The sequence below is a fragment of the Copidosoma floridanum genome, unplaced genomic scaffold (assembly GCF_036245765.1).
Source record: "Copidosoma floridanum isolate Cflo_tuat_1 unplaced genomic scaffold, Cflo_Japanese_pri ptg000004l, whole genome shotgun sequence".
Lineage (NCBI taxonomy): Eukaryota > Metazoa > Arthropoda > Insecta > Hymenoptera > Encyrtidae > Copidosoma > Copidosoma floridanum.
This window is the reverse complement of record NW_028321881.1, coordinates 29,264,378-29,277,994: the sequence shown is the minus strand read 5'-3', so window position 1 is coordinate 29,277,994 and position 13,617 is coordinate 29,264,378. Positions and strand designations below refer to the sequence as shown.

General features: G+C 30.5%; 1 protein-coding gene across 1 annotated transcript in view; it reads left to right on the top strand.

The window, feature by feature from the left end:
• Positions 1-9,122, top strand: part of LOC106639398 (polynucleotide 5'-hydroxyl-kinase NOL9) — a 107,239-nt gene extending 98,117 nt beyond the window's left edge. Inside the window, exon 6 of the mRNA XM_089597478.1 lies at positions 8,098-9,122. Within this exon, the coding sequence (XP_089453604.1) occupies positions 8,098-8,342 (245 nt within the window). The 3' untranslated portion in view covers positions 8,343-9,122. The remainder of the gene's footprint in view (positions 1-8,097) is intronic.
• The last annotated feature ends 4,495 nt before the right edge of the window (positions 9,123-13,617 follow it).

Genomic DNA, 13,617 nt, shown 5'->3' with positions numbered 1-13,617 from the left:
GCTGTATGTTGCTTGTTACTTGGCACTTTTGTAAATTCTTTTTTTTTTATCTAGAATGTTGGAAAAGAATGCTTACTGTGTCGTTCCGCACAATCAATAAATATTTTTACACTGTTCTAGTCATAAAAAAACAAGAACTTCAGGAAGCGTTGCATAAGAAGCGATACAGAGCACTAAGGTTCTTGCAATTCTGAAGAAATTAGAATTTCAAGCCATGTAGGTAGTTGGCTATTTTTTGATGCTATTATCGATTTTGTGACAAAAAAAGCAGTCTAAAATATTTGAAAATTTGTAACAGACTTTAATTAATCGTAGTTGTGCTTTTAAAGATAGAATTTGTTTGAGAACGACGTTTAAATTATCAAATTTTATAAAAAATTATAAAAAATTGGACCGTCCGAAGAACATTTAAAAATTTTTTCGGTCTGATTGGTTCAGTATTCTTCGAGTTATGGCAAGTTCAATATAACTTCATGATTAGCGCCCAAAAAATGTAATTAAAAAAAAAAAATAATACACTCAATGTTTTTAGCCAATGAAATATAAAAAAATTCGCTCTTGCGAATGAAATCAAATTCAAGCAAAAATCTTTTTCCTCTCTAAGCGAAAAAATGCAATTTATGTCGTAAAATTACATAACTTGCTAATTGAGACGCCTGAGACAAAATTATTGGTATTCAAACTATGGTGAATAAATTAAGAAAGAAAAATGATTGCGCGTGTTTGATGTAAATCGATGATGTAATTATTGTTAAGTTAACAATCATGTGCATTTACCGTCAGTTATAGACGTATCACAGAAGTATATAGATTAACAGTCTTTAACTACGAGAACAACATCATATTTTTTTTCATTCACCCATGGTTTTATATCAATAATTTTTCCATATGATAAGTCGTTCGAAAATTCTTAATTTTACAACATGTACTGCATTTTTGTGCTATGAGGGAAAACAATTGACGTATATTCAATTTCATTCGAAAGAGCAAGTTTTTTTACCTATGATTTTACCTTGGGAGTAAAAGACTAATAACTTCGATCTATAGTTTTTTTATATTATATAGTGTCATACGTCCTTCTCTGGGCACTCGCCACTTAAGAAAAAGGATGGGACAGGAATAAAGGTATAGAAATTGGGACAAAGTAAGGGATGCCACTTTGCATTCGCCCATGACAAGATCTGTGGGTAGGGAAATTACTTGGGAAAAATGCATTCCAGAAGGGCCTGGTGTATTGACTAAGTTCCGACCAGGTATATACGTATAAACACCAGGACCGAAAATTTTCACACCTCTCTCTGACGCTGTCCTAGACGAAGAAAAGAAACAGCTAACCAATCAGAAAAATTGAGAAACGGAGGGAAAATTGTTGAGACTTAAATGGTCGTCCTTCCAAGTAACGACCGCACCAAACGATGCTTAACTTCGCTGATCATCAGAGCTGGAACTCTACACAGTCACGCCACCATGTCAGTATCGAGCTACAGTTACTGTTTGTTTTTAATCCCAAACTGTATACTCGTATACCTGTATATACTACCAAGGTCGAGCTTGGGGCACGTAGCCCTGTACGTGTGTGAGTGTATAAAGGTATATACACGCACAAAACTATGTATACTGAGTGTCCCATTGTTAAAACGGAACCCCCAGTATATTCACACACGCACGATGTCACGTAGTCCCAGCTCAAAGTTAGTATTATAGACAGAAATATGGAACTATAGAACACTTGTAAACAAATAACAACTCTATAGCCCGAAGGTGGTAGTCTCCAGATTTGTTCGACTATGGACTCGGAGCTTGGGGGTGCCCCAAGTGCTGTGTATTTTTAAGCCGATCACCTGTGTTACTCCGAGCAACTCCGAGCTGCCTCGAGCTGCTCTTTCAATGCTCAATACAAGTGCAAAAGATACCGTATGTTACTGTATGATGGCCGTTAATGCCACTGTCTCTCTTGCACTCATATTGTGAATCGAAAGAGCGCTCGGAATCGCTCGGAACAAGAACGGGTGTTCGGCTTAAAAATTGAAAATAATGCAGTTAATGTAAATATGTTTTCATAAATTATGTTTAATGAGTAATCAAGCAATACAAAAATTAGGTTCTAATTATTTAAGATACAGATCAGTGTCACAAAGCATTCCGTAAGCAGTCCAATGGTATCCCTACGATCTTGTAGACTTTTGATGTGCGGTGGGTTCAACATTTTTTGAAACCATTAGATAATCTGCAACGTTAGACCTAAAATTAAAACTGCATTTTAATAAATGTTACAATCTGTTCAAGATTGTTAACCATGTCAAGAGAGAAAGCTTGCATCGACCGTCTGCAACTGCAAAGTCATTATTTCCACATTTGACGGATGCTTACTACTTATGCAGCGTGAGTAGGAAGAAGATTGCATCCTTTGGTGAAAAAATTATCAAAATTTAACTTTTTATGCTGCAGTTGTTAAGCAATGTAATTTTTTTATGTCATTAAACGTTTCGTAGCTTGAATACATGAATAAATTCTCAGTTTAAATTTTTTAATCATTGAAACAATATTTGAAATTATTAATCAACTCAAGTAAAACAAACGCTAAGTAACTGATTTTTTATTTGTTGCTAAAAAGTAAATAAAAACTGAAAACTGTCAAAATTGTATTATTTTCTAACGATTTCTTTAAGCTGACCTAACATTTCACGTTTGATACAATTAATAATAAATAATACGGTACTAAAGGATTATGTCGTTCAAATATTCAATTAAATGACGTTTTGACTGAGCTATTGGTGGTCCCTACTAAGTCACTAAAACATTACGATGTACAGCATACTTTTTTCACTGATTAAATGAATTATAGTTGTAATATACAATTAATTAACAAACAAAAAATAACGACGACGTATAGTATATTGGTTAATAACAAAGAAAATATGTACAGTCGTTCTGTACTTTTTAATAATCTATTATACATATTGGCGTTATCAACCAATATACTGTAGGTTATTAGTTTTTCATTTTTTAATTGATTGTATATTACACTTATAATTTATTTAATCGATGAAAAAAGTTTATTGAATATTGTAGTGTTTTGGTGACTTGATAACGGCTATCCGTAGTCTAAACGTCGTCATTAATAAAGACTTGAACAGCGTAGCTCTTTACTCCATAAACTCTTGTTGGATTTATGAATTAAATAATGTTTAATCAACAAGCTTTTTTTAATTTATGAATTAAAAGAACTGCAATCTATAAAATCTTTTTGAGACTGTTTTACATTACTTGAAGTTCAAATAATATAGGAGTATAAAATATTATATGCACATGTGCCAGGGCTCAGATGGGGGCCGAGCAACTCATACTTATTCCAAGCTGATCAGCTGGAAAGGAGTATAGAGTTGCTTGGCCCCTGTCTGTGCCCTGGCACATGCATAAATAATCGACGTAATTTAATGACTAAATCGGATTAAAATTTGAGACGTATATTATGTAGCTGTGCTAAAAACTTTAAAAAAGCCTTAGAGCGTCCGCTCGGATAGCTCGTCTGCGTATAAAATTTCTCCCACACTGTGGCAAGGAAACGATGACTGATATTAGCGCAGCAGACAGAAAGTGAACGCTTTCTGGCTGTAAAAACGAGAATTTATTTTCTAATCGTGCATTTAAAGTTTATTGAAGTATAATGCTTGAATATCAACAAATTTTATAAACAGATTCGTAGTTTTTACTTTTTCCTGAGTGATACATTTTTTAAAAATATTTATGACTGAAATTAGATTTGTAATGGCTAACGTCGACGTTTTTAATGGCTCCTGCTTTAAAGAATACTTTTTTAGCTACAAGACTGATTAGTGAAATAAAATTGAGGATCACATTTAATTTTGTCAATATAAATATGTCTGTATGATAAGTGGTAATCATGAATGTAAAGTTAATAATTTTATTTAAATGACTTACTTTTGTTTTAAGAATATAAATTAGGATAAATCTCATTATCCAATAATTGTTTTGAATTGTTTCAATTTTTATAAATTAAAATAGTATTTACTTAGCACTTATTATTAACAATGGATTATAAAAAAAAATTCTTAATTATTTGTTGAAATCATCATTATATCACTCTCTGTATAGTTTACAAATTTCCAATTAAAGAATTTATTACTTTCTTATTATAAGTAGTATATAAGCTAAGTAATACTGAACCGTTCATAAAACTCTTTTTTAAATACATCGTTTTTAAGGATGACTGCATCGAATTTAATAATAAATAATTATAGATGTTGTTAGTGAAACTACAGTCAAGGCATATCAAAGCTTTGAAAGTGTATTGACTACAGCAGGTATTCTTGATTTATTGGAAGCTGCAGTAGATGACAATGAGGCTGATATAGTATTACCATTAAAACTTACTAGTGAGTTGGTACAGTTACTAAACAATATCAAATTAGTATTCCATAATTAATCATGCTCGTACAATCAAAAATTAAAGTTGCTTAGTCTTTTACCAAATCATTGGACCATAAAAACTATTTAAGAAAACTTTGATGCAAGCAATTACATGATTCGAAAATTTAGAAACTTGCTCAAAGAAAATGGAATTTTATCTTCTGCTATTTGTAAAAAAAAGAACACATAAATAATTTTTTTTTTATGTTGATATATTTTTAGAGAGAAATATTTCTATTTATTATCAATATAAAATTCTTATAAAATTTCAGTGATGGTAACCTAGCTCAAAAAAATAACTAAAAATTTATGAAATCAAAAACGTTGAGCATAACAATTTTTCTTTCTTTTGGAGGGTTATTTACTATTATTGAACTTGAAGTTTAAAGAAAAAGCCATTTACTTGAAGACTTAATACTTCAATAGGATTTTGTTTCTTAAAAATTTCTTACTATTGTAACCTATTGGGCATTTTTTTTAACATAGTAACTAAATATCATACATATGCTGCAAAACTGAAGTTTATCTTACTCATAAAAGTTTTTACAGGCAAAAGTTTAGATGAAGATACAGTTACTCTGGTAAAACAGTTTTATAGCAGAAACGATGTTTTTGCAACTATGCCTGGAGTAAATGATGTTATAAGTGTATGGATGGAAAACGGTAAAAGACAGAAAATGCAAAAACAACTCTTGTGGTTGAATTTAAAAGAGATGTATGTTTTGTTTAAAGATGAACACCCTGACTTGTATGTTGGGTTGACCAAATTTGCAACTCTAAGACCAAAACAATGCTTATTAGCAGGCAGCAGTAGTTCTCACAGTATTTGCGTCTGTCCTTACCACCAAAATTCTAAATTAATAAACACAGATGAAGTATTACAATTAATAAATAACCGAGCTTTCACTGTAGATTTTACCGCTTTTACATATAAGTCACGATTTCTAATTCATTACCAGAGTAAAAAGTTAAACTATAATCAGCACAAAATATCGGATTTGAATGAAAAATTTAATTTTTTTTAAGACCTGAAATTCTTGTAATTGATATTTTCTCCTAAAAATATAAAATGTTAGCTCAAATAAAACGATTTTCTTTGTTAATTTAAGCTGATTTTTATTGGTAGGAAAGTTGGAATAGCATTTTAGGGTGAAATGTATGTGACAAAAATTTGTATTTTTCAAGATCCAGTACTGTTTCATTGGAAAATTTTATCTTCATGTATTAAATAAAAAAGTTAAGTGTTATAAAATAATTTTTGTTTTCAATTTAAAATGAATTTAAATTTTTAAAGCTTTAGGATGACACTGTAAAGAAAAACATTCAATGTAAAAAAGTGTTTTTCTTTGAAATCTATAACTTTTTCGTGAGACACTTTATCGTAGATTGTGAATTTTTCTTGTCGTAGCCAAAAAGCTAGTTTTTGGCTATTTTTGCAACTGTTTTGAATTACAATGCATTTGCATTACTTATACATGGTTACACTTTTTGCTTTGGTAAAAATATAAGGTATTTTTGTAAAACAGTTGTGCTTAAAAATAAAAGCAAGTTACACACATTATCAAAATTAATATAAATATTGTCGTCTGATTTTTCTACTCCTTTGTGAGTTGCTTTATCAATACTATAGTACGTTACTAATGTTCCTACCATAATATTAAAAATTTTTTGTTAAAAAAATGAGTGTATTCATTGTGAGATGTTAATACAGTTTTACTTATAAAAAAATCATCATCATTATTAAAAATTTTAGAACATACATCATTTGTTTTCCATGTCTGAGGAATTATAAAAGTTTCAATTTTGCCTTCTCCTATATCCAGTAGCAATGAAGAAAATTTTTTATCAATTGAACGTATAATATTTTTTAAATAAAAAATATTAAATAAAGGCCGAAAATTGGAAAATTTTATGGTTTCTTGAACAATAGTAATTTCGCTTCCGTTTTCTACTACTGGGAGAATTTGACAAAAGTCTCTACCTAAAATTATTATTTTATTTCCAAAAGGTTTATTACTACTAGATGAATCTTTTAAAGTCCTATCAACGATTTCAAACGCTTTTTTCGGTATCATAGAAGCTCCATCCCAAATAATTACTTCTTCATTACGTAATTTTTGTTTATCTGGCTCAAACTGGAAGAATGCACTTTCTATAGTGCTTAAGTCTAAAGGAAGTCTGAAAGTTCTGTATGTGGTTATTCCCTTTGGGAGCAGAATAGAAGCAATACCTGTCCAAGCCATTGTAAGAATTTTTTTTTCAATTGATATGGAATAATAAATTAATGTTTTGTATAGAAAAGTTTTTCCAGATCCACCAGGACCATCGATGGAAAAATTTTTTTTTTCAAATTTTATTATTTCTTCAAAAATTCGACGTTGATCATGACTGAGTTGTGAAAACATTTCATGGAATTTATGTTTACAAAGTATTCTTTTATCATTGTCGGTATCGATATTTTTTTTTATCGCTTCTGTTGGTTCTGGTAAACTGAAATCTTTACAAGACATATTTTCAGAATTAAAAATTTCGTTTCAATGTAAAAGAGCTTTATTTTAATCATCTTTACAATCTTCAATGAAAAATTTTTTGCATTTGTTCCAAATAGTATTACCAAAAAATTTTTTAGACATAATAAACCATGCGAAAAATTTTCGTAGTTAAAAAGGCAGCATAACGTTACATGCTTCTTCAAAAATTATGTCGTTTTGAAAATCGCGTTTTACTAATCCCATAAAAATAGCTGTTATTAGTCAGGGAAAATAAAGAGTGATTGTTAAAAATTCATGTAATTAATTATGATCAATATACATTTGTTAAATATATAAATTTTAAGTAACAGTTAATATAATTCGGGTTTTTTTTCCATACTTCGTAAATCTAATTTGCAATTACGGGGGTTAGTGCGCAGAGCGCGCAGGGGGCATACATATTTACAAGAGCTTAGAAATATCTTTTGACACATAAAGGATAGACAGCTCATTTAAAAAAGGGAGCCACTAGAAAAACTAATAAAGCTCACCAAAAAAAAGTCAAGGGGCACATCTCTATGTCTATGTAAACTTTACCACTTTTATTTGAAATTAGCAGCTTGTTCTTCATATTTCCTTAAAAGCAGACCAGTAATTATTCCCCAGCGTAGAAAATTCATTTCCAAGTATTTTCGAATAATGCCATAGTCTTCCGAATTTTGTAAAATATACTTCAACATATTATTTTCATACTAACAATTTATTTTATCATTTTTTAAGGTGCCAAAAAATATTAATACAAACCTTATTTTGAAAAAATTACACTTATAACACAATAAAAGGGGGGGTTGGCGCGCGGAGCACGCAGTATATCTATGTAAATATATATATATATTCCTGTAAGATGACTTATGTCAACTTCATGTTTTTTTAAGATACATATAAATAATATTAATATATTAATACATATTAATATATTAAATTGTTATGCAGATCGCCCGCATAAGTACTATGTTGTCTTTATAGTAACCCTTTTTTACCTAATAAAATTTGCATATGACTCCTGGAATGGTGACGGATGTGCGCGCGGGTGGGCGCGTGTTTTTGTGTGTGTATGTGAGTCTGACTTAAAAATATGTATTATGCCTTGAGTGTAGTGACATATTTGATGATAAAATTATGTTCTTGTTTCCAGGCATAGTGCGAGGTGTAGATGTTACTGGCCGTCGACTGTACATAAACACGCCGCTGGATGAGCCCGTGCTGCGTTATGTCAATCTTCTTGCGGGCTGCTCGTCACTGCCGTTTACGCTGCTTCATTCGGTGGTGGTAAGCAAACACCAGCAAACGGAGCCTTATGCTGGTGATCGAGGTGAACTGCCCACTAGCCGTGAGACTCGGCGTGGCTACTTTCGTAAGGATCAAGGCAAGAACGTTTAGTTGGAGAGCAATTCAGAAATCGATGCAAAAAGTTTTTATTTATCATAGACGTTTTCTGCAGTTTCTTACAAAAGTAAAAAAGTGTCGATAAGAAAACGACAGACCTTAAACTATATCGATAGGCTAGCTAATTGAAAGATGAATAAAAGTACATAGTTTTGCGCCTCTTAAAATATTTGTTGTTAGAAGTTTTAATGACAAATATCACTAATCATTGAACATGAAATTGTTACCCACTGTTTATTTTTTACTTTGTAAAGTTTAAAATGTTAAATACTATGTAAATGACTTTTACTTTCTATTTACTGTATCTACTATATATTTTTTAAGTTTTAACAATATGATCTTCTTAGTTTTAAATAATTTACACTTTTGCATTTTTATCTAGTAAAGTTTTAATTTCGAGTTTTCTAAGCTACGTATTTTTTTCAAATTTAAATTGAAAAGTTGATCCCGCTTGAGAGTTACTTACTTGAATAGCCCATGTATAACTAATCAGATGTGTTATCCTGTATCTTGGTGTACATAATTAATACATTTTGTACAAGTATTGATAAGACTATATTTTTTACTTACGTATAAGATTTTAGTGTAAATTTTTATGTCATAAAGCCAAATAATAAAACCTAGTAAAAATAAGTTTTTACATAATTGTGGTTTTATATTAAGACTACGTATATGTTTTTAATTGAAACTCACAAGGAAAAAAAGTAAAATGCACCAAAATGGAATGTTTTTTACTTTATTACCTGTCACGTTGGACATGACTGGAGACCTAATATTTATGAAAAAAAAAAAAACATAAAGTAAGCCTTGTACTTAATTTTACACATTTGTTTCTGTCAGGATTTTCCTTCAAACTATCTCAATTAAATAAATCCGCACTAAGAAACCCTTATCTTTAGTTAATATTTATGAAAAATAAAAAAACTTAAAAATCTATCATTATCCGTCATAAGAAAACTTTTCCTGACATAACCCGATTATCGCTAAGCTTTAATTTCAAATGAACCTCAACCTTGTTTGTTTTTTTTATTATTGCTATTTTTATGTACTCTCAAAAAATACCTTTTAACAAAGTAAAAAAGATAAGTTAGTTTGATGCGTTGAGTTAATATTTTGTAAGAAATTTCTAGAGCCTTTATACACTGGCAATGAAAAGTATATTTCCTAATGAATATGTAACCGTGAAAAGTTCTGAAATCAAAATATAATAACGGTAAAGGTTTTTTGTGCAACATACACTTCGTATGACACTCGTAGTATGATACTGTTTGGTACTCGTACTTTAAAAAAATCAAACTCAGTAATACTAACTGTTGATCGGTACTTCATGCAAACTTCATATCAAATACATTAATGCCTCAACATGTCGAAAGTATACGTAAATGTTACGGTAAAAGTTAATATTATTTACAATTAGTTTGATTTATTTTGAAGTACGAGTACTAAACAGTGTTATACTACAAAATGTATGTAGCACAAAAAAAATCCTTACCGTTTTTATATTTTGATTTCAGAACTTTTCAAGGCTTCTGATTCATTAGAAAGAATACTATTCGTTGACAGTGTATAAAGGTTTTGTGAGTTCCTAACAAAATATTTACTCAACACATAAAACTTACCTTACAATACATTGATACTATTACAACTGTATTACATGATTTATTGCAAGCAGCTATTTTATTGAACAAATTATGTTGACATATATGAGTTTGATTAATTATAAGAAACTGTAACGCGAAGTGGCAATACTTCTTTTTCCAAAAAATTCGATATTTTTTTAAATAAATTTGGTTGATTAACTAGATACTTAGAAGGATCTCATTGTCAAGATAGGAAGTTTTCATTTTCTTTGCACTGTTCGTTATTTAGTATCTATAATTTCATTACCATAAAATTAAACTCTTTCTACAGCTAATGCATGTTTACCAACCACAAAAACCGCAGGATCGCTACAAGTAATAACTTAACACTGTTACTATGAATTATTTAACTTATTGCAGATAATTAATTAATTTATTACAAATTTCACTTCATATACTAAAATTAATGTGTTAAGTTTAAGGTGCACAAAATTCAGGGTTAGCATAATAGGACATTGATGTTTTTTAAGTATTAAACTTTTTATGCATCATTGAAAATTGAAAGAAAACACCACAGAGTTACCCGGGAGAAAGTGACAAAGTGGAGTCTTAAACCCTATCCCTCAAGACGGAAAGCCAACGCTCTACCATCTTAGCTACTTAGAACTTCCAACGCTCCTCGCTATCTACTGTGAAATTATAGGAAATACCTTTAGCCAATGTCACATTGTTGGTAGCTCTGCTTAATTTTAAAAACACGCCTATCCCGATTATACACAGAAACAATTTTGCTTGCAGCTAACTCAACGATGATACCATTTTTCGTAAAGGCGCCAGGAAAAATTATGGAAATGAATTCAAGCATTTTGAGCTACACATGTCTCGTCTTCGTTGTTCTAACGACTTTTTGACTTATATTTTTTGGTAAAGCTGTGGAGTAGGATTAAGGGGACTGAATTAAACCAAAATACATGAGGCATACCAGAAAAAATACTTATTTTACGTATTTGAAAATTGAAGTATGCAAATCTGAAGTAAATAGTAGTGCGGTCGCCGAGGCTTCGTCTGCTTTCTCAAACTTACATTGTCGCGCTTCCGCAAGACTTGATCTTAAATTTTATTTTTTTCTTTTGCAGTAATAATTTCATGTATAAAAGATTTACTTTAAACACAGATTCGTGTTAAACACTGTTAAACTGAAAATTGCGTTTGAAGTTAAAAAACGCGTTTCTTACATTTTAGGCGGCTTCGGCATTTTTAGTAAGTAAGGTTAACTTCTTAAAAATTGTATCTTTCAGTCATATCTCCGATTATGCGTACTATAATCACTTCAAAAGTAGTAAAATATTGTCAAAAAATCTTAGTGGTAAACATAATATTTGCTCATTATAAATAAATTTCTTATAAAAAATGGTAAACAAATTTTGCTGTTTGAAGAATGTCACATAATTCTGGAGTTAAAGTTAATTTCTTGATGATTCCCACAAGTCAACGCGTTGAATTAGTGATTTTTTGGAAGCAATTATCTCGGAAATTACAGCAATGACCGTAGTATTTCTAGATTGCTAAAGAATCTAGAACACCATCATAATTGATCCTAGGAGATTCCGTTGTATGTATCTATCTATTTAAAAAATTATTAATAACCAAAGTTTTTCTACACCGTCATCCTTCTAGGACAAGCTCCGCTCGCGCTGCATCACTGCTCCTTCAATCGTGCCTACGGATACTGAAGCACAGCCAGTTTTTTTACTTTGTGAGTACAACCTTATAAATTCAATGATTTGACTTAACGATTGACTAACTTTAATGTTACAAGTATATATGTATTCATACAAAAACAGATTAATTTTAAACAAATAGAACAAATTTGGAAATATTTTGATGCTTTATTTTACTGAACTACCAAGGCAAGTTTCTCTCAACAGTGCGTTAAAATGTCTAGTGGATGAAATGAGAATGAGATATTCCTCTGTCCATCCATAAGTATTTTCACTTTTTATGTATAGTTTGGAAATGTATGATAAAGTTTCGAAGTACAAATCTAAATAGAGATTCATTTTTCAAGTGATTAGAGTAAAAATTTACTCACGATTTATGTCCTAAACGTTGACAATATATGTCAAACAGTAAAAAATAGAAAATAAGGATATTTCATAAAATAATATAAATTATAAATTCAATGAAAAGTATTTCAGGAGTGCCACGAATCGCCACTTGAGATATAGGCAGTAATGACGATTTTTTATGCAAGAGGTTATATTGCATTCCTAATTCTGAAAATATTTTTCATTTTTAACAGCAAAAAAGTATATTAATAATTTGGAGGGAATATTAAGTTACTTGATCTCTTTGTTTTCGGTTCAAATGGAATTTTAAACACCCTGCTCTGGCCCTTGGTGGTGTAATAATAATCGATATTGACTAAAAGTTTAGTATTGATTAATGATAATTATTTAGTTTTTGGATTCCTTTATAACTACTGTTTTTGGCAATTTTCATTCTCAATCCATGTACCACCGTCATTATGACCTAGATGCTCAGTCATAACGCTTGCTACTTCCAGACGTGGCTAGACATTTGAAAAAAAATATGGTAATAAAATAATTTTATACAAATTTATTAAAATGGAATTTAGGTTGTCGTCGTTAAGATTATCCAACAATTTCTTTGATAAAAACTGTTAAATTAAATAGCTACACCGATAAATTTATGCTATTCACATAAGCTTTGTGTTTTTTGGTGTGTGTGTGTGTGTATATATGGGGAGAATCACGTCAACTGTCCCAGCGCCGCGGTGGACGGCCCGCGCGGTCGTCAAACACGACGTTTCCAACTCGTCGTTTCGGTGTCAAAACTTTGATAAAAAAATAATCTAAAAACATATTCTTACGTATTTTTTCCTCAGCTTTCCAGTGGTGACATCAGTTTTTCGAAAATTTGCTCCCATAACCTCGAAAAATGCACTTGTTTGAAAAACACGTTTTATCTCCATGATCTTTAACTTTTGGAATTTTTTTGATAGTCTAGATCGAATGATGAGACATTTTTACGTAGATATCGACGATAAAAAAAGAGGGGTTTTTCGTTTTTATAACGTATTTAAACGACGAACAAGACGATGCGAGCCGCGGCAGCAGTGCGTCCGCCGTGAGTCGTCTGCTACGGTGAGTCTGTTTGGCTATATAATATATAATGTAGTAGTGGCGATGTAAACAACAATTAGTTAACCAGTGCTTACAATGGATAAATAATAAATGTTTTGATAAAATTTATTCATATATACAACAATTTTATAATAAAGAAATAAATAATGATAAATATTGAATAAATATAAGATATTTACATAAATAAAGCAAAAAATAAAAACAAATTTGTTTTACTTCGTTTTCTTTTTCTTTTTAGGCATGGTAATCGAAGTGACACTTGTTTTACGTTCTTTCAGTTTCGGAAAAATTTCATACTGGTTCCTCATAGAAGTTTTCTTCAACATTAATTTATTATTCTTAATGGGGATAAACGCATGATAATTCAGTGTCCCTGGAATCAGTTTCGCCCTGGAAATTTCGTCTTTTAATCTTAAGGAAGTTTCTTCGTAGTCAGATTTGCTACTAAAAAAACCTTCTTTTCTTTGCAGTAAAACCTACGAAAACTTCGACTTACGATAGCACAACCTCAAGTCATAAAAA